The sequence below is a fragment of the Salvelinus sp. IW2-2015 genome, linkage group LG3 (assembly GCF_002910315.2).
Source record: "Salvelinus sp. IW2-2015 linkage group LG3, ASM291031v2, whole genome shotgun sequence".
Lineage (NCBI taxonomy): Eukaryota > Metazoa > Chordata > Actinopteri > Salmoniformes > Salmonidae > Salvelinus > Salvelinus sp. IW2-2015.
The window spans coordinates 25,956,244-25,977,882 of record NC_036840.1 but is presented as its reverse complement, the minus strand read 5'-3'; the positions used below and the strand labels follow the sequence as shown (position 1 = coordinate 25,977,882).

At 40.9% G+C, this 21,639-nt stretch overlaps 2 protein-coding genes across 2 annotated transcripts in view; one reads left to right on the top strand and one right to left on the bottom strand.

Annotated features, from left to right (window-relative positions):
- Positions 1-13,524, bottom strand: part of LOC111980688 (dedicator of cytokinesis protein 11-like) — a 126,178-nt gene extending 112,654 nt beyond the window's left edge. Inside the window, 4 exon segments of the mRNA XM_070449591.1 lie at positions 538-620; positions 3,589-3,666; positions 4,242-4,358; positions 13,280-13,524. Coding sequence (XP_070305692.1) covers positions 538-620; positions 3,589-3,666; positions 4,242-4,358; positions 13,280-13,381 — 380 coding nt within the window. The 5' untranslated portion in view covers positions 13,382-13,524.
- A 2,664-nt stretch (positions 13,525-16,188) lies between these two features.
- LOC111953577 (immunoglobulin lambda-1 light chain-like) lies at positions 16,189-18,718 on the top strand. The gene is made up of 5 exons (XM_023972954.2): positions 16,189-16,513; positions 17,257-17,607; positions 17,801-17,932; positions 18,112-18,146; positions 18,490-18,718. Exons 1-5 carry the CDS (start codon positions 16,189-16,191, stop codon positions 18,625-18,627), a joined length of 981 nt encoding a protein of 326 aa, XP_023828722.1. The 3' UTR covers positions 18,628-18,718.
- Positions 18,719-21,639: the final 2,921 nt, after the last annotated feature.

The window sequence follows — 21,639 nt, the reverse complement described above, 5'->3', positions numbered from 1 at the left end:
CTATATCCTTAATGGATCAATAGCTAGTCTAAATCCTCAACGGATCAACAGCTAGGCTATATCCTTATGGATCAATAGCTAGTCTAAATCCTCAACGGATCAACAGCTAGGCTATATCCTTAATGGATCAATAGCTAGTCTAAATCCTCAACGGATCAACAGCTAGCTAATCCTTAATGGATCAAATACTCAGTCTAAATCCTCAACGGATCAACAGCTAGGCTATATCCTTAATGGATCAATAGCTAGTCTAAATCCTCAACGGATCAACAGCTAGGCTATATCCTCAATGGATCAACAGCTAGGCTATATTCTCAATGGATTAACAGCTAGGCTATATCCTTAATGGATTAACAGCTAGTCTAAATCCTCAATGGATCAACAGCTAGTCTATATCGTCAATACATCTACGCCTTGCTTCCTATCTACAATCTGGTCATTTCTATGCTGTTTCTTCCTATCAATGGCTTTTATTTTCCAGATTTATAGCACCTTGGAAGCATGCGTGTGTCAATAGCTTTTCTATTCTAGACTTACGTTGGGAGCATGCGGAAATCTCCCGAGTACGCTTCATATTTGTAGTTGATGACATGCCAGTCCGTGTTGTAAGTCTTGATGCACTGCCAAACAGGTCAACATTAGAGCTCAATTAGTAACATTACAACACCAGGGGACCAGGGTAATAAAGAGTTCACAGTTCACACCATGCCGGAAAAGTGTCATTGTATGTCAAGTTTAGAGGTCGACCGGCATGGCCGATTAATTAGGGCCGATTTCAAGTTTTCATAACAATCGGTAATTGGCATTTTTGGACGCCGATTATGGACAATTACATTGCACTCCACGAGGAGACTGCGTGGCAGGCTGACCACTTGTTACGCGAGTGCAGCAAGGAGCCAAGGTAAGTTCCTAGCTAGCATTAAACGTATCTTATAAAAAACAATCAATCTTAACATAATCACTAGTTAACTACACATGGTTGATGATATTACTAGTTTATCTAGCTTGTCCTGCGTTGCATATAATCAATGCGGTGCATGTTAATTTATCATCGAATCACAGCCTACTTCGCCAAACGGGTGATGATTTAACAAGCGCATTCGTGAAAAAAGCACTGTCATTGCACCAATGTTTACCTAACCATAAACTAGAGGTCGACCGATTAATCGGAATGGCCGATTAATCGGGGCCGATTTCAAGTTTTCATAACAATCAATGTTTTTTTTTTTTTTTTTTACACCTTTATTTAATCTTTATTTAACTAGGCAAGTCAGTTAAGAACACATTCATCTTTTCAACGACGGCCTAGGAACGTTCTGCCTCGTTTAGGGGCAGAACGACGGATTTTTAACCTTGTCAGCTCGGGGGATCCAATCTTGCATTGATTACATTGCACTCCACGAGGAGCCTGCCTGTTAGCGAATGCAGTAAGCTAAGGTAAGTTGCTAGCTAGCATTAAACTTATCTTATAAAAAACAATCAATCAATGACTGTCATTGCTCCAATGTGTACTTAACCATAAACATCAATGCCTTTCTTAAAATCATTACACAAGTATATATTTTTAAACCTGCATATTTAGCTAAAAGAAATCCAGGTTAGCAGGCAATATTAATCAGGTGAAATTGTGTCATTTCTCTTGCGTTCATTGCACGCAGAGTCAGGGTATATGCAACAGTTTGGGCTCTTTGCGAACTAACTTTCCAGAACTTTACGTAATTATGACAACATTGAAGGTTGTGCAATGTAACAGGAATATTTAGACTCATGGATGCCACCCGTTAGATAAAATACGGAACGGAATAAACGTTTTGTTTTCGAGGTGATAGTTTCCAGATTAGTCAAAGGTATATGGTTTAGAGAGAAATAGTCGACGCGTTATAATTCCTGTAATAACTTGCGGCTGAATTTGAAAGGGGTTCCTTCGTTATTTTACCGTTCATATCTTCCATAGAGAATGTCTTGATCTACTTCAAATAAGGTCTGTGTTTCGTGCAGGCTTAAACCGCCTCGACGTTTTGATACCTGTGTAAATCTCACTAGGATAAGGTAACGTTTGTCAACATATTTTCATAAATCCACTCTATATTTTTTTTAATCTTCGCTTATATTTAGCCAATATTGATCAGAGTTACCTTGTCCTATGGATATCTACACAGTTATAAAATTGGCACGGTGATGTAAGCCTACACGAAACACAGACCTTATTTTAAGTGAATCTAAAAATATCCTATGGAATAAATGAAGGAACCGCTTTTCAGATTTTGCTAGGTGTCATGGGAATTATGACTCGCACTTTGGTTGTCAATTCTTACCATGCCCATTATTAAAATAGGATTTCCTGCATATAGAAATTAAAGTTTGTTTTCAACATTCATCACAGGTAACTTAAACTCTATTTTTATTCAAACAGTTGAGAGTATTTGTCTCCTAAGCAGACTCTTCAGTATCATTGTCACTTCAGAGCTGTGTGCGTGTGTGTATTTATGTATTATATTAAGTTAAAATAAAAGTGTTCATTGTTCATTCAGTTGTCATTATTACAAAAATGTGTGTGTGTGTATGATATATATATATATCTTTTTTAAAAATTATTATTAAATAAATCGGCCGATTAATCGGTATCGGCTTTTTTTGTCCTCCAATAATCGGTATCGGTATCGGCATTAAAAAATCATAATCGGTCGACCTCTACCATAAACATCAATGCTTTTCTTAAAATCAATACACAAATATATTTTTTTACACCTGCATATTTAGTTAATATTGCCTGCTAACATGAATTTATTTTAACTAGGGAAATTGTGTCACTTCTCTTGCGTTCTGTGCATGCAGAGTCAGGGTATATGCAGCAGTTTGGGCCGCCTGGCTCGTTGCGAACTGTGTGAAGACCATTTCTTACTAACAAAGACCATAATTAATGTGCCTGAATTTTACATAATTATGACATAACATTGAAGGTTGTGCAATGTTACAGCAATATTTAGACTTAGGGATTCCCCCCGTTCAATAAAATAGGGAACGGTTCCGTATTTCACTGAAAGAATAAAAGTTTTGTTTTCTAAATGATAGTTTCCGGATTTGACCATATTAATGACCTAAGGCTCATATTTCTGTGTGTTTATTATATTATAATTAAGTCTATAATTTGATATTTGATAGAGCAGTCTGACTGAGCGGTGGTAGGCAGCAGCAGGCTCACAAGCATTCATTCAAAACAGCACTTTCCTGCGTTTGCCAGCAGCTCTTCACTGTGCTTCAAGCATTGCGCTTGTTGTATGACTTCAAGCCTATCAACTCCCGAGATTAGGCTGGCAATACTATAGTGCCTATAAGAACAATCCAATAGTCAAAGATATATGAAATACAAATGGTATAGAGAGAAAATAGTCTATAAATCCTAAATAACTACAACCTAAAACTCTTAACTGGGAATATTAACTGGTCAACATCTCTCTATTGGGACCAACCAGTAGTTTGTTTCTGGTCAGGCATCGAAGTTCCTATTGATTGCTATTACGTATAGGCTTGTCAAGTTTTGTCTACAGGCCATTTATTTTGTGTGTACTATGTTGACTGAATGAGAACCTCTTTGGCAAACAGGCTCTTGGCGCCTCTCTGCATTCTGGGCACGGAGGGAACCACGGTCCTCCTCTGACGAGAGATCTGAACTCCTACACAGAGAGGAGAGGGGGGGGGGGGTTTGGAAAGAGATGAGGGGAACAGTTCGTAGCTTTACTGCTTGTGTCTCCTGATCAGAACCACGTGTGTTTGAATAATGTTGTATTTGAAAGAGTCCCCAATAATCTGTCAGTAACTGAGTTAAACTGGACTGGCTGGCGTCGCTTGGTTTTAACTAATAAATATGTCCCTCCTTGCAGGGGAGAACAAGGCTGTGAACTGGTGGATAATGGGAAAAGACACTTATTTGTAGAAACAGAAATCTATATGAACGCCCTCCCTGAGTCAATTCTCGCAGAAGTTGCTGATCTTGGTATAAATAAAACCACTGTTCCTGCTAGTATTTTCTGGTATTCATATTATATGTACTGTGGGGATTATATGTCGCAATGCTGTCGCTAGCACCCTACAAAATGTGGGGCCTGGTTATCCAGTGTTTCTAGAGCAATATTTGAAAGAGTATGTCACTTTTATAAATATCCTCAAATAAAAACATTGAATCTTGAACAAACGAAACAAATGTTCCTGGTGTGTGTGTGTGTGTGTGTGTGTGTGTGTACCGAGATGTCGTCGACAGGACACTGCAGCAGGTCTCTGTGAGGGTCACTGTGGATCTGGGCTTTCCTCTGAAACACCACGTTCTCATAGTCCAACGGCTCGATGATCTTAGGCTGCTCCTGTAGAGAAACATAGACAGTCAAGTTACCAAGAGACGCACAGATAAGCTACCACACATTTACATTACATTTACATTACATTTCGGTCATTTAGCAGACGCTCTTATCCAGAGCAACTTACAATGAGTGCAGGAAGGTAAGCCAATTACAGTCACTGCAAGTAAAAACCTTTGTTCAATGAAACAGCTATCAGCTAAATCAGTGCTAACAAGAAAAGACAATGCAAATGCAGACAGACAGACACATAAACACAAAGGCACACACCCTCACCCACTCCTTCACATCAACAGGGGGATGCAATGGAATACATTTGCTTTGTCATTTATGCTATTTATTTCCCATGTCTTTCTTAAAGCACTATGTTGTTTATTGTGACAATATTTGTTAGCTCTTTTGTAAGCAGTAAGCTAAAGTAAGCCTGAGTGTACAAAACATTAAGAACACCTTCCTAATATTGAGTTGTACCCCCTTTTGCCAAAAGAACAGCCCAAATTCATCGGGGCATGGACTCTGCAAGGTGTCGAAAGCGTTCCACAGGGATACTGGCCCTTGTTGACACAGTTGTGTCGATTTGGCGTGATGTCCTTTGGGTAGTGGACCATTCTTGATACACACAGGAAACTGTTGAGTGTGAAAAACCCAGCAGCGTTGCAGTTCTTGACACACTCAAATCGGTGCGCCTGGCATCCACTACCATACCCCGTTCAAAAGCATATCAAGAAGCTGATTAAACAGCATGATCATTACACAGGTGTCTGTAATAAAGCCCCTTTGTGGGGTAAATCTCATTCTGATTGGCTGGGCCTGGCTCCCAATTGGGTGGGCATATGCCCTCCCAGGCCCACCGACGGCTGCGCCTCTGCCCAGTCATGTGAAATCCATGGATTAGGACCTCATTTATTTATTTCAATTGACTGATTTCCTTATATGAACTGTAACTCAATAAAACTGTTGAAATTGTTGCATGTTGCGTTTATATTTTTGTTCAGTATACAAACATTGGATTTCTGTGGTCTGAATTTCAGAATCAATTTTGTTTTCAGACGTTTTCCGTTGGTAGGGCTACCCATGTGTCTCTCCTGACTCAGAAAGCCTGCTCACTGATGTCAATACCAAAGCTGATAATTGTGACTTGATTGAATTGTAGTGATGTGAATAATAATAATGATGGTGAGAGCCCAGTATAACCTAAACCTTTAATCATGGGCTATTGTTACCTTGTGTCTCTAAAATCACTATGTTTCCAAATCTATAGTCATGTGACAAAGACTTTATTTGTTAATTAAAACGCACACATTTTCGCCTTTTTCCACATTAAATGTTTCATTTTCATAACTGATCGACATTTGGTATGCTATAGCCTATAGATAATATTCTGCCCATATGAACACATGTATTTAGTCCATATAAAGAACAGCTATTCATGATTTAATGAAAAGCAGCAAACAGACACAACATTGTTTCACATTCTTTAATAAAAGACTAAAAGAGAAACAGGCAATAGGCTATTCAGCTGGCTTCACAGTTTCCCTGCCAAATAGGCCTACAGCGAAACTCAACATATATCAACAACGTTGAGTGCGCCAGAGGGTCTGTGTGCTGCGTAGTACCTTCCACAAAAAGTTTTGCCTCGACAAAAAGACACGCATTTGGGACGATGCCCAAGACTGACCAATAAAGTCCTCCTAGCTACTGAATCCTGAGCTCTCATGGTGGTGTCATTGTGAAAAAGCACACTGCGTTTCATCTCTCCCCCTCAATATGATCTGTAGAGGGGACAGAGTATCATAGGGGGGGGGGGTTGTGGACCGGGTACAAAACAGACCAGAGTCCCAGACGAGTAACACAACACACTAACAGCATGGTGTAATTGTGAAAAAGCACAGTGTGTTTCAGCTTTCCTCTGTCTGGGCAGTTGTTTGGAAGCTGAGACTGAAAAACATCACTCTGCTCTTTTCTCACCTGATCTGTTCTGCTCTGCTGGACTAGAGATTTGTCAATGTGACAGAGAGAAGCTACTCTCCCTGAACTAAAGATGTCTGAGGTTAGAGGGCAAAGATCACAGAGAGACACAAAATTCAGAGGGCGACTGCAGAGCATGAAAAGAGAGACTCGCTAATTATATTATCAGAATCCAGAAAAGAGGCGTTCAATTCTAGCGTTCAATTCCACAACAACATAAAAGGAAGCAATTCCCAAACCGTTCATAACAAAGCCATCACCTACAGAGAGATTAATCTATTGAAGAGTCCCCTAAGCAAGCTGGTCCTGTGGCTCCGTTCGCAAACACAAATAGACCCCACAGAACCCCAGGACAGCAACACGATTAGACCCAACCATATCACCAGAAAACATAATCACTTAACACATTGGAAATTATTAACCAAAAAACTGAGCAAAATGGAGCACACAGTGCACACAGTGGCAGAATACCTGACCAGAATAACTGACCACTGTGACTGACCCAAAATGAAGGAAAGCTTTGACTATGTACAGACAGTGAGCTTAACCCTGCTATTGAGAGAGGCCGCTGTAGGCAGACAATTACGTGGAAACTGAGTTTAGATTACACAAATAATTTGAAAACAAATCCAATTCTAATAAACTCCCATATCTATTAGGTGAAATATCACAGTGTGCCATCAAAGCAGCAAGATGTGTGACCTGTTGCCACAAGAAAAGGGCAACCAATGAAGCACAAACACCATTGTAAATACAATGTGTATTTATGTGTATTTACTTTCCCTTTTGGACTTGAACTATTTGCCCAACGTTACAACACTGTACATAGCCATAATATGACATTTGAAATGCCTCTATTCCTTTGAAACTTTTGTGAGTGTAATGTTAACTGTTCATTTCTGATTGTTTATTTCACTTTTGTTTATTATCTATTTCACCTGCTTTGGCAATGTAAACATGTGTTTCCCATGCCGATAAAGCCCTTTGAATTGAATTTAACTGAATTGAGAGAGAGAAAAAAAGAGAGAGAGTGAGAGAGAGCGAGAGAGCGAGAGAGAGAGAGAGAGAGAGAGAGAGAGAGAGAGAGAGAGAGAGAGAGAGAGAGAGAGAGAGGGGAAAGGCAGCTGTGAAAAATATTAGGGTGACTGCTGGACTGGAGGAGACCTTTAGAGCAGCTGGAGGATCACTCAAAACATTGAGAGGATTGTGAACACACGGCACAGTAGTCTAGTTCAACAGAATGTCCTTTTGCGGGGTTGGAGTCCAACACTCTGACACCAGAGGTTGGCTGTGTTACATGGTCCTTACTGAAGTACTCTGCAGAGGGGTTAGGCACTGCACAGGGTTCTAGAAATGCCTTATAACCTTTGACCTTAGGGTCTTAGTTCCTGGCTACTGTTTCTTTTTTTGACGCCAGGGAGTTCAGAGGGGGGTTGCTTGCTGCAGTGAGTGAAAATTAGCGTAGCAGGGCACAAGTTATTGCAGGAGTGGCTCAGTCTGACATGTTACCAAGGCAACACAATCACAAAACAAAGATGGCTGCTCCACCACATCTCTGGTGTGATATCACTGCATCCTGTTGAGAGTTTCATAGAGAAGTGAATGATTTCATATCCTATATGCAAAGACATTTTCAGAGAAAACACACAAACGCGAGGCTATGTCATGTGAATCAGTCCAGGGCAAAGCAAGTCAGCCAAGGAGACGCAACTAGGAAAAGTCAATAATTATTCATTCTAACAATAGTGCAAGGCTCAGCAGAAGCAGGCGAACATATGACATAGGATAAGCCTTGCTTGAACACAATGTACCGGTAATCTGCTCTATGTAAGGTAATAGACTCCTGGGCCTGAGGGCAGTTTCATGCAGCCCAGAATGTGGTAGAGCTCTATCCATACTAGAGGAGACTGTTCTGCAGTGGCCACTGACCAGTGGCCAAGGACATTGGCAAAAGACTCAGGGGAGAGAGAGACACAGTCAGCTAACATGTCAGAGAACCACCAGGCCCCTCTCTAGGACTCCCGGCTCAAACACCCTGCCACAGTTCAGTGCACAGCTGTAAGTGTGTCCCACCTGGTACGCAGAGGGTCTGCTGTACTGCTGTCCAGGGAATTAGGGAGTGTGGGGAGAGGACATGCTGGACTTCAGATCAACTATTTCCCTTTCAGCTGGTGCACAGTGATTCTCCCTCTCTTTCGCACTCCTCCCCTCCCCCAGTCATTGTTCTCTGTTTCTCACACACACACGCACACGCATGTGTATTCATGTACAGTTGAAGTCGGAAGTTTACATACACTTAGGTTGGAGTCGTTAAAACTCGTTTTTCAACCACTCAACAAATGTCTTGTTAACAAACTATAGTTTCGGCAAGTCGGTTAGGACTTCTACTTTGTACATGACACAAGTAATTTTTCCAACAATTGTTTACAGACAGATTATTTCACTTAAAACTCACTGTATCACAATTTCAGTGGGTCAGAAGTTTACATACTACTAAGTTGATTGTGCCTTTAAACAGCTTGGAAAATTCCAGAAAATGATGTCATGGCTTTAGAAGCCTCTGATAGGCTAATCGACATCATTTGAGTCAATTGAAGGTGTACCTGTGGATGTATTTCAAGGCCTACGTCCAAATTCAGTGGCTCTTTGCTTGACATCATGGGAAAATCAAAAGAAATCAGCCAAGACCTCAGAAGAAAAATTGTAGACCTCCACAAGTCTGGTTCATCCTTGGGAGCAATTTCTAAACGCCTGAAGGTACCACGTTCATCTGTACAAACAATAGTTCACAAGTATAAACACCATGGGACCACACAGCCGTCATCCCACTTAGGAAGCAGACGCGTTCTGTCTCCTAGAGATGAAGGTACTTTGGTGCGAAAAGTGAAAATCATTCCAAGAACAACGGACCTTGTGAAGATGCTGGAGAAAACAGGTACAAAAGTATTTATATCCACAGTAAAACAAGTCCTATATAAACATAATCTGAAAAGCCGCTCAGCAAGGAAGACTGCTCCAAAACCGCCATAAAAAAGTCAGACTCCGGGTTTGCAACTGCACATGGGGACAAAGATCGTACTTTTTAGAGAAATGTCCTCTGGTCTGATGAAACAAAAATAGAACTGTTTGGCCATAATGACCATTGTTATGTTTGGAGGAATAATGGGGAGGCTTGCAAGCCAAAGAACACCATCCCAACCGTAAAGCACGGGGGTGGCAGCATCACGTTGTGGGGGTGCTTTGCTGCAGGAGGGACTGGTGCACTTCACAAAATAGATGGCATCATGAGCCAGAAAAATTATGTGGATATATTGAAGCAACATCTCAAGACATCAGTCAGGAAGTTAAAGCTTGGTCGCAAATGGTTCTTCTAAATGGACAATGACCCCAAGCATACTTCCAAAGTTGTGGTAAAATGGCTTAAGGACAACAAAGTCAAGGTATTGGAGTGGCCATCACAAAGCCCTGACTTCAATCATATAGAACATTTGTGGGCAGAACTGAAAAAGTGTGTGTGAGCAAGGAGGCCAACAAACCTGACTCAGTTACACCAGCTCTGTCAGGAGGAATGGGCCAAAATTCACCCAACTTATTCTGGGAAGCTTGTGGAATGCTACCCAAAACGTTTGACCCAAGTTAAACAATTTAAAGGCAATGCTACCAAATACTAACTGAGTGTATGTAAACTTCTGACCCACTGGGAATGTGATGAAAGAAATTAAAGCTGAAATAAATCATTCTCTCTGCTATTATTCTGACATTTCACATTCTGAAAATAAAGTGGTGATCCTAACTGACCTAAGACAGGGAATTTTTACTAGGATTAAATGTTAGGAATTGTGAAAATCTTAGTTTAAATGTATTTGGCTAAGGTGTATATAAACTTCCGACTTCAACTGTACATGGTAAACAACATAGTCGCTGGGCCTCACAATCAGCTACAGTAGGTAGGCTCTGCTGCCTGCTTAATTCATTACTTCTAGCAGCTCAGAGGAGAGCAGCAGCTTCCTGTCATGTGCAACAGGTTGGGCAGCAGTGGAACCACAGAACCAGAAGATACAGTTCCATTGCGACAGATCGTGTTACACAGAGAGAGAGAGAGAGAGAGAGAGAGAGAGGAGAGATAGCAAGAGAAGGGGGAGAGAGACAGAAAGCGAAGAGATAGAGAGAGAAGGTGGGAGAGAGAGAGAGTCATAGGAGAGATAGAGAGAGAAGGGGGACATATAGAGAGAGAGAGGAAAAGAGAGAGGGATGGAAAGAGAGAGAGTTCTGGCTCAGCTCCTTTAGAGAAGAACAGCCTGGGAGAGAAAGAAAACGAAAGAGAGAAGAAGAAACACAGAGGAAGAAAGGAGGAAGAAGGGGTTAGGTCTGGTTGGGGCGTAGCCGCCTGCCTGCCTGCCTGCCTGCTACATTCACCCATATATAGTCACTTTCTCATCTCTTTATGGGACTTTACTGTACGTCACACCGGTTTTTCAACTCGGCGATCAATCTGGCCCCGGACACTCCAAACACCATCACTGGCTTTGGCTATAATGTTAGTGAGAGAAGTACTTTTCCAGATTGCTGTCCGTCTTATACAGTTCAGTGGAAAGACAGAGGAGAAGTCTATCTCTAGCAGATGGGCTTTACTACTGGCGTTTATGTGTACATATGCACGCACGCACGCACGCACACACACGCACACACACACACACACACACACACACACACACACACACACACACACACACACACCACACACACAACACACACACACACACCACACACACACACACCACACACACACACACACACACACACACACACACACACACACACACACACACACACACACACACACACACACACACACACACACACACACAGTTCCAATGTCCTCCACCTGACCCCAGTAAGTACTTCAGTCTGGTGTGTTTACTGAGAACACAGACTTCCCATGTCCCACAACCCTTGACCTGACTTGAGATTGAGTAAATACACAACTTATATGTATATCGTTCCTCTAGACTAGATCCAAACAACACCTCTTGAGACGCTTCAGGAGCTTCCTTATGATATAAGCGACCCTAGTCAATTACAGTATGTTCCTTTCAGCTAACATTCAAAACGTCTCAATGTCTTATGAGCTGAAACGGAGTTAAGGCTTTAATTGAGCTTTCAGATCACAGAGAATGGAGCCCAGGACAAAAGGAAATACCTACCCCTCCAATTGAATGTAGGAAAGGTCATTTCTACACACACCAACTGAGAGATACAGGAATATGGAAAGAGCAGAAAACTGTTCATTCCAGGAAGGAGAATAAGACAAGCAGCCCCATGAACTAAGTGACACACACACACACACACCACACCACACCAACACACACACAACACACACACACACACACACACACACAACACACACACACACACACACACACACACACACACACCACACAGGAAGTATGGTTGGAGCATGCCTCCAGGGAATCCCCATGTGAGAATGCCGGCTCCGCGACCTCCACAAAACAGGACTTGTTCTCCATTACCACGGCGACCATTACCCCGAGGATCATCCGCTCAACCAGAAACAACACACTTCGGAACCTGTGTTGCCTAGCACACGTCAGTCAGCGTCAAACCTCATCACAAGATTACTTATGCCTGATTAATCTTCACTTGACTGGAGATTTTTGTGAATAAAAAGATCCGGCCTAAGAGGTCTGCAAAAGTCCACTGAATGTTTTCTTGGCTGGGATTTTGCATTGGTTGCATCATATGAGAAAGAGAGAAATGTCTAGCGAATCAGATGACATTGACAGTGTGGGAGAGTTTACAGTGGAGAACTATCATGATGACAAATCAAGAGGGCATGAGGTCAAACAACCCTAGAGGTCGTCACACACACACACACACACACACACACACACACACACACACACACACACACACACACACACACACACACACACACAACACACACACACATACACACACACACACACACACACACACACACACACACAGACAGAGAGAGAACCAAAAGGAGCCCTGTGTCAGTGGTTAAATCTCAGTGCCTCTTCAGCATTATATGCAATTTATCTCAAGCCATACCCTGCATCATCAAAGTGTTTCAGGCCAATACTACACACAGTTCAACTGTAACACAAACCCCGACCAGTGCACAAATCATGATCCATGATACAACACTTACTATTGTCCTTTCAACAAAGAAAAAGGAAATGCTTCTATGGAGACAGAACTCTTACTGTAGGCCTAGCTATAATCAAAGACCACCAGGATCAATAATGATACGTTACATGCCTGGAACATCAAATATTCAGTACCGGGAAAAGAAAGGACCAGGCTACACGACAGGGAATTAGGGATAGCTAGGCAAACCATGCAGTCTAGCTGCACATTCAACCTCAGAACTGGCACTGCTCAATGCTCAATTCTCAAGCACACAAAAGCCGCCGCTGGAGCTGAAGCCAAGAGAAATGGAATACCATGTGTTCTGATGATCTGCCTGAACAATGTCACACCACTATCCACAGGGAAAATAAACAAATACTGCAAATACGATACTTCCTTTATATGGACATTATCCCGTTTCAATACGGTCATTTTCTGCTAACCGTCACTGCTTAATTACCAGCTAATTACGACGTAATACGCCTTTTTAAATTGAAAGAGGTAGCTTGTATCCTAATCTAATGTAGCAAGCTCTGCTGGGTGGGTGACGTTGAGGAAATGGTGAGACGCTGACATGCCTCTTCGATAATAACTGTGAAAAAAATTTGTCTTTCGACATTCAGACATTCAAGTAACGTTATGAACTAAAAGTACACATAGGCTTTTCCGGATTAAACAGAATAAATGGACCGGACCCTCGGGTTTCGTGAGCGGGTTTGGACAGCAAGGTAGGCTACCGTTAGCTAGCCAAAGAAGAGATTATTAGCCATCATCATACTAACCACAATCACCGATGTCCTCACAGCCTCGGAGACGCTTTGCCTGAGTTCCGCTGCCGTTCCTGGTTTACTCAACCTTTTGGTAAATTTCCGTACCTCCGACATAGCTATCTTTCTCGTGAAAACCTCCACCTAAATCCCGGTATAACTGAGGGCATGCCACGGAGCTCAAGCAGCTGCAGACAGTTGTGACAGATGCGGATGGACCAGGCAGGCAGCGTTGTCGTAGTGAGGCGGGGCTGGAGCTAGTGAAGAGGACCGAACAGGATTCTCGAGCATCTCGCGCGCCTCCTGCCTGTTCCCTCTCATTCGGTAGGGGATCAGGTACACGCCTCAAATACCTGACCAACCACTGTTAAAAATAGTAACCTACAAATTGCATGAAGACCTGTAATAATATTCCTGGGATAAATTCATAGAACAGTTTATTTATTTATTTTTTATTTATGTTTTGTCTCCTATGAATTGGAGATGATCAGTATTTTGGGTAGATTATAGGTGTGCATTTTTATTAGATGGTTTGGTTGTTTAGCAACAAACTATAGGGCAAAACAGATGGAGTTGGCTTAGGTTGTTGACAACATGTAATCTATATTTCGTCTCCAATGTTTATTGAAAACATAAATAAATGTGCACAATGAGCACTTGTTGTCTCTCAAATACATCCTTACAGCACATTTTTGCCATATTTGACATGAAACCAGTCAAAACACCTCAAAACAAGACATGGTATCAAGAACAAGATGCAACTAACTTCAAAGAACGACTTACGATTCCCCACATGGCAGTTTCTTGTCATTGTTGCTATCTTTCCATCCAGAATCACAACAACACACAGACTGCTGCCCCATCAGCGTGCGCATCGATTTCGTGACGTTGTCAGCAATACCTATCCAAAGGTGACAGATGAGAGAATGCCGCGCTCTAGTGGACAATGATGAGAACCACAGCAGGTCATCAAGTTCAAATTCTGTAGGGATTTGAACAATTTCAATTTTCTCTTTCATACCCCCAAATTATAAATAAAAAGTTACAATGATTTGCACTCATAAATTTAAAAATAATAGTTAATGTTTATATGTAATATAATGATGATGATAATGATGATGATACAATTGTCATAAGGGGCCAAACCACATATCTTACTCTCCAGTAAACAGATTAGATTCCAGAACAGAGGGCCTGTTGTTCTGGGTTAGCCTGCGTCAGATTAGCCACCATTAAAATAAAGGAAACCAGTACACAAACAGTTTGTTTCTGGATAACATGATTCAGAGAAGTTTGTGAGCCACAACCAGTGGTGTGAAGTATTTAAGTAAAAATACTTTAAAGTACTACTTAAGTCGTTTTTCGGGGTATCTGTACTTTACTTTACTACTCATATTTTTGACAACTTTTACTTTTACTTCAGTACATTACAACAACAAAAAATTATGTACTTTTTACTCCATATATTTTCCCTGATACCCAAAAGTACTTGTTACATTTTGAATGCTTAACAGGACAGGAAAATGGTCCAATTCACGCACTTATCAAGAGAACATCCCTGGTCATCCTACTGCCTCTGATCTGGCAGACTCACTAAACACACATGCTTCGTTTGTAAATTATGTCCCAGTGGTGGAGTGTGCCTCTGGCTATCCATACATTAAAATAACACGAAAATGGTGCTGTCTGGTTTGCTTAGTATAAGGAATTTGAAATTATTTATACTTTTACTTTTGATACTTAACTATATTTTAGCAATAACATTTTCTTTTGATACTTAAATATATTTAAAACCAAATACTTTTAGACTTTTACTCAAGTAGTATTTTACTGGGTGACTTTCTCTTTTACTTGAGTCATTTTCTATTAAGGTATCTTTACTTTTACTCAAGTATGACAATTGTGTACTTTTTCCACCACTGGCCACAACCAAATTCTGATTCCGTTAAGCCTTGTCATCATCCATCTATTTATATCTGTGGGCTGACTCAGGGTATAGTAGGTTCCTACCCACCCAAACCATGTATTTGCCCCCCAAAAAGTGCCCTATACAGCCACTGGGCAACAAGCAGTGAAGTGTGGGTAAGTTCTGAGATCTTACACTAATCGAGAGGTCATGGGTATTCTCCCTATTTGTTCGATCTAGGCACACTTTTAGATAGGGTACACTCATATTATAATCATAACTACATATGTGTTTATTAGCCACCTAGGGGCCTAGGATGAAAACCAAGAGCATGCTGGATATGCAGTTTTTATGCTATGGTGGGTAAATTCCTATTGAGTGTTAGTTCAACCTCTGCTGGACACAGTAGTACCCGAGGTACTAGCTGGAGAAGAGCGGAATGAGACCCTTCTCTGTTTCCTGTCCTAACATCAAAAGTGAACTAATTTCAGTTAAGGTTTCATTTCTCAAAACAAAGAAGCAGCCATATCAAGCCAATATTTGATTGGCAGAATCCAGTGACTCTGACTTACTTTACAATGTCTTCTTTGAACGTTTTTAAACTATGGCAAGCCAGAGGACACATTTCTTAGTTTGTAGTCAGCCAATAAAATCTCTAGTTTCAGTGTTCCCTCCTACTGTATGATGGGTACATGTAAAGTGCCATCATATACAAGGTGCATATAAAGTCCCCCACTGTCAGACCCACAGACTATACAGTGCAGAAGAGACTAATGTTACAATGATGGATAGAGAAGTATTTATGTTTTACATCAACTTGGGTAAGTGTAAGACATTTAATTTAGTTCCTTTTTTAATCATTTGAAGTATGTAGTTTGACTATGATCAGTGAAGTGGATGTTCTGTCTGTAACGGGTAGGAATGGTTTATCCATGTCTTTGTTTTTGATCTATTTTGTTTGTTTGCTTTGACAGTTTGTGCTTTTACCAAACCAAACGTAATCCAACCAACCCCTGTGATGGTTACTGAGCTGGGAGGCACTGTGACTCTCACTTGCTTTCGTCCAAATGTGTCAGTGACCAGTTTTGATTGGTTCAAGCAGAGTGTTGGACAGAAACCCCTTCACATGGCGTCATCAGCATATGTTGGCCAAGAGAGTTATTATTCCAACAATTTTATCAAGGACTTTACTGAGACCAAGCGTTTGGGTGTGAGGAGAGGAGTCTACACCTGTAATTTGACCATTTCCAAGGCAGAGCCAGGGGACTCGGCTACATACTATTGTTCCACTAGAGTCATCTATGAGCTCACTATTGGAGAGGGAACTGTTTTAATTGTCAAAGGTAACTAAACATTTGTGTCTTGAATTTCAAAATGTTCAGTGGTGTAAAGTAATTAAGTATAAATACTTCAAAGTACTACTTAAGTTGTTTTTTGGGGTATCTGTACTTTACTTTACCATTTATATTTTTGACAACTTTGACTTTTACTCCACTACATTCCTAAAGAAAATATCAACTTTTTACTCCCACAAATTTTCCCTGACACTCAAAAGTACTCATACATTTCGAATGCTCAGGCAGGACAGCAATATGGTCCAATTGACGCACATACATTTATCAATATAACGCATTGTCATCTCTACTGCCTCTGATATGGCGGACTCACTAAACACAAATACTGCGTTTGTAAATGATGTCTTGAGTGTTGGAGTGTGAGAGTGTGCCGTCTAGTTTGCCTAATAGAAGGAATTTGATGTATAGCATTCACTTGACATTTGAGTACTTTCCCCCAAACTGTACTTAAGTACATTTAAAACCAGATACTTTTAGACTTTTACTCAAGTATTATTTTACTAGGTGACTTTCACTTTTACTTGAGACATTTTCTATTAAGGTATCGTTACTTTTACTCAAGTATGACATTAAGGACTTTTTCCAGCATTGCAAATTGTGTGGCCCTGTATGTTGATATGTTGATGCTCGTACAACTGTTTCATCAAATGCTGCTGGTGAATACATGGCTTGTAATATTTTTCACCCATACACCTTACTTTAGTCTTACTTTAGTTACTCACTCTCTTCAGACTCAGAGTCCAACAGCATGTCTGTGCTCCAGCAGCCTGCGTCTGAGTCAGCCCAGCCAGGAGACTCTGTGACTCTGAACTGTACAATACACACTGAGACCTGTGCAGGAGAACACAGTGTCTATTGGTTCAGACATGGCTCAGGAGAATCCCGTCCAGGAATCATTTACACCCATGGATACAGGAGTGATCAGTGTGAGAAGAGCCCTGAGGCTGGGTCTCCTACACAGAGCTGTGTCTACAACCTCCCCAAGAGGAACCTCAGCTTATCTGATGCTGGCACTTACTACTGTGCTGTGGCCTCATGTGGGGAGATACTGTTTGGGAATGGGACCAAGCTGGACATTAAAGGTAAATCCCGTTTCATCTGTAAATTGCCACAGCAATACTGTATATTCATGCAAACGGCCTACCTCCAAACGATCCCATACATTTGTCTCAACAAGCTAAACAATATCACCATCAGCTTTTGATTACATACTGTTTGATGATCTCCCTAAGCGCTCATGAATACAATATGAATTCACTGATACCCTTTCCACAGTTCCAGAACATGATTCTCCATTTGATATGAGCCCTACTGTTCTGTCGTTGGTCGTCTCCAACATCATTCTGGGGATAGTGACCCTTCTACTTGTCTGGGCGCTGTGCAAGACTCAGAACAGAGATAGCAGAGGTATTACTTTATATCTAATGTATCTAATGTATCTAATGTTATAGCTGATGTATCTAAAGTTTCATGCATCTCTATGCAATGTACCTTCTTGAAATGTCAGTTAAATAATCAAAGTATAAGCATTGTTAATCAACTACATGAGGTTAAAAAGAGATTGAATGTCATAAATCTTTTTGAAGGGAGGACAGATGTCCCAACGTCCCAGGGAAATCAGGTAAATTTGTCAACATTTATAAATACAGTACATTTTCAGTTTTTACAAGAAACTGCAATTACATTTTCCTTACAGCTAGTATTCAGCTTATTTGTGCTTTTTATGTTATAAACATTTCTTGGAAGTAATAGGTCACTGTACTAGATGTAACCTACTTATCTTTGTTCATTTTTCCATGGAACTTCTGTCACTGTTCCACTGACTGTCAGGTCGTTGTAGTGGGTGTACAGTCTGAACAGTCATGTCTTTTGTAGAGTGTTTTCTTCCACAGGAGAATAGAAACATTATATAGTAGATCATGCTGTCATCATAATGTATTTTCTCATGGCTCCACCCCCCTCAGAATCAAGACAGTGACGTGTTGAACTATGCAGCTGTCAGTTTCACCCCCAAGAAGAAGTCCTCCTCTAGAAGAGTGAGAGAGAAGACCAGCAGAGATGATGCAGTGTACTCTGATGTCAGGCACCTGCAGCAGCAGTGAAAGATATCACCACTGTCACAAAGACACCAAGAAGAAATGTTACTATTTGTAGCTTAATAGAACTGCTTTTAGTAACTGAAATTAGTTACAATGGAACAAAGAAAATTTAATTTTAACATTGTCTATATGTTATATTTATATAATCCTGTAATGTCTTAAATAGCCATAACTTTTTGACAGTTTGTCAGAAATAATCTGATAGAGAATCACATTTTTGCTGTATGACTGTGTGTTTTTAACATAATAAACCATACATTTATACACTCCGAACATCTCTATTCTCTGTCTACAGAACGTTTCCTGCCACCACATATACAAATATACAATATGATTAAAAGTAATAGCAGTTTAGCTGAATATGTGTCAGGCTCCATCACACCATTAGAAATGGAGGAACACCAACACACATATATTTCTTATCACAGAAGAGGCGCTTTTTTATTTAACTGTTATTTAACCAAGTTTAGAGTTGCTGAGATACAAATACATTTTTCAGGAGAGACCATGAGAATCTCTCTGACTCCACATACCGGACACAGATATACATGTATATGATTTACAATAAATGCTCTGTTTGTAAGAAGTGCAGCGTCGGTTTACACACCTACCAGGCAGTAGCGGTGCGTGGGTAAAATCACCGGGGAAGCCAAGCCATATTACAACCTATGTGTTGTGATAATTGTGTTGTTTGCTCTATAACCTGTTATATGCCTTGAGACCGTGATATGTAGGCCTAAAGGCCGAGAAAACAAGAAGACACAGTGGCAGAATAAATTCAACCACACCTTTGTTTTATCACAAAACCGGATAGCAACCTCTGTCCAGTGAAGTCCACAAAGAGAGTTACCTCAAGTCGCACAGAAAACAGGAGCTGCCTCCACTATTCCAGCACCATTTCAACTTCAACATTTCAACATGATCAAATCACCTCTACTTAGTCTAATACAGTGACAACTAAAAGATACCAAAAACAATTTTGTCCTATCAACGTAAGTTACATTAAATATGATGTGGCTGTCCATGGTTCGTGTGTGTGTGTGTGTGTGTGTGTGTGTGTTTGAGTGCGCGTTTGTGCAAGTCGAAAAACATGTTGACTAACCTTACTTGTAGACAAACGCCATCCTCCTCTCTTTCATGTTGGCGAAACGGTCTTTCACTCTGTCATACAGTACACGCTGTAATTATTTGTTGTCCTACTGTGTGCTACCTGGCTAAAATGCTTGCTCGTTAGCCTAACTTCCATTCATGGGCAACGTTAGCTTGTTAACATTAGCCTTCTACATCTAGCTACATATTGAACTTCCATCCTCTCAGACCAGGGGCACAACAATGTATGAATTAATGGTTGGATCAGAATCTCTGTTAAAAGCCAGTACGGATAATTAAGTAAAACCACAAGTCCAAATCCCTATCTCCATCCATGGCTAATTTCGGGAAAATTACAATTTTAGCTGGCTAGGTAGCAACAGGAGGACAACACAACGAGATGTAACAATTTAAGTTTTTCTGTCAGTCACGTATACTCTCAATAGGATTTGATAGAAGTGACGACAAATCCAAGGTGGCTTCCCTTGACACTTTATTTTGGTGCACCGGGACCACACAGAGTTGAGCTCGCTCAGTTTAGCTCAATGCTGAATGGCTGCTTTCTCCTGTGAGATACATTCAGCCTCTTGCGAATTGAAGGAAAATTATGAAACACAGAGCGACGAAAGATGCATTTTACTAGTCAATTTTATGGGGAAGCCTGGCTTTCCTTGGTATCCATGAATACACACCACTGCTACCTGGAGGGGGTTATTTTATGCATCTCCCACCAATCAGAGAAAAAAGGCTCCTTTCTCTGTAACTGTAAGGCAAGAAGCCTACTGATCACAGTACTGCACCAGTCCATTTGATACAGGGCAGGCGAGAGTAACCAACTCAGGATGGACTGCAAGGTGAACCCACTATTCATCTGTATGTACTGTATGTGAATATCTAGACTGCCTAGTCCATTTCTCCTGTGTTTCAGTAGCTATTTACTGTAAGATAACTGATAATGTCTTCTACCTTGACTCAACTTATTGACATGGCTTTACTGTAACTCTTATGCAAATTGGGATGTGAATTGATACATTTTACACCCACATCAATTAGCCAAACATGAGCCCTTTACTTCTGAATGATTTACACCATGGGCAAATATTCCTCTCCAACTATATACTCTGTCCTGTGTGTTCTAGATGGTACCATGCATCCCATTGTATCTCAGTCTGTGCGGACAGAATCGGTGCCCCTTTAGGGGGATCTGTGACTCTGGAGTGCTTCTCCACTGTAGACTCAGTGTTATCCTGGATACGGCTGAAACACACCGGGACAAGGACTTGTAACCAAGTGACAACCTACAATGAAAAAGTCAAATTCCAGGGAGATTTCACAAAAGACGTCTCGTATTGAACTGTGAATGATGATTTGAGTTTTAATTTGACCCTATGGTATGTTGCCCATACTGATGTTGGATCGTATCATTGTGGAATATTCTGGTATAATGAATACTATTTTGGAGATGGTGTGTATCTCATGATTCAAAGTCAATGAAGAAACAGAAAGTTTAGTAGCAAACTATGTTTCCAGTTTTAATTTCTAAATGTCTAAATGTTTGTCACGCCCTGACCATAGAGATCCTTTTTATGTCTCTATTTTGGTTGGTCAGGGCGTGAGTTTGGGTGGGCATTCTATGTCTGGTGTTCTATGTTGTCTATTTCTTTGTGTTTGGCCGTGTGTGGTTCTCAATTAGAGGCAGCTGTCTATCGTTGTCTCTGATTGAGAACCATATTTAGGTAGCCTGTTTTACCACTTTGAGTTGTGGGTGATTATTTTCTGGTTAGTGTTTGTTGCACCTGTCAGAACTGTTCGTTGGTCATTTTTGTTTGTGTATTCATCTTGATTAAAGGTATTATGGATATGTACCACGCTGCACTTTGGTCCTCCTCTCCTTCTCTCGAGGACAATCGTTACAATGTTGTGTGG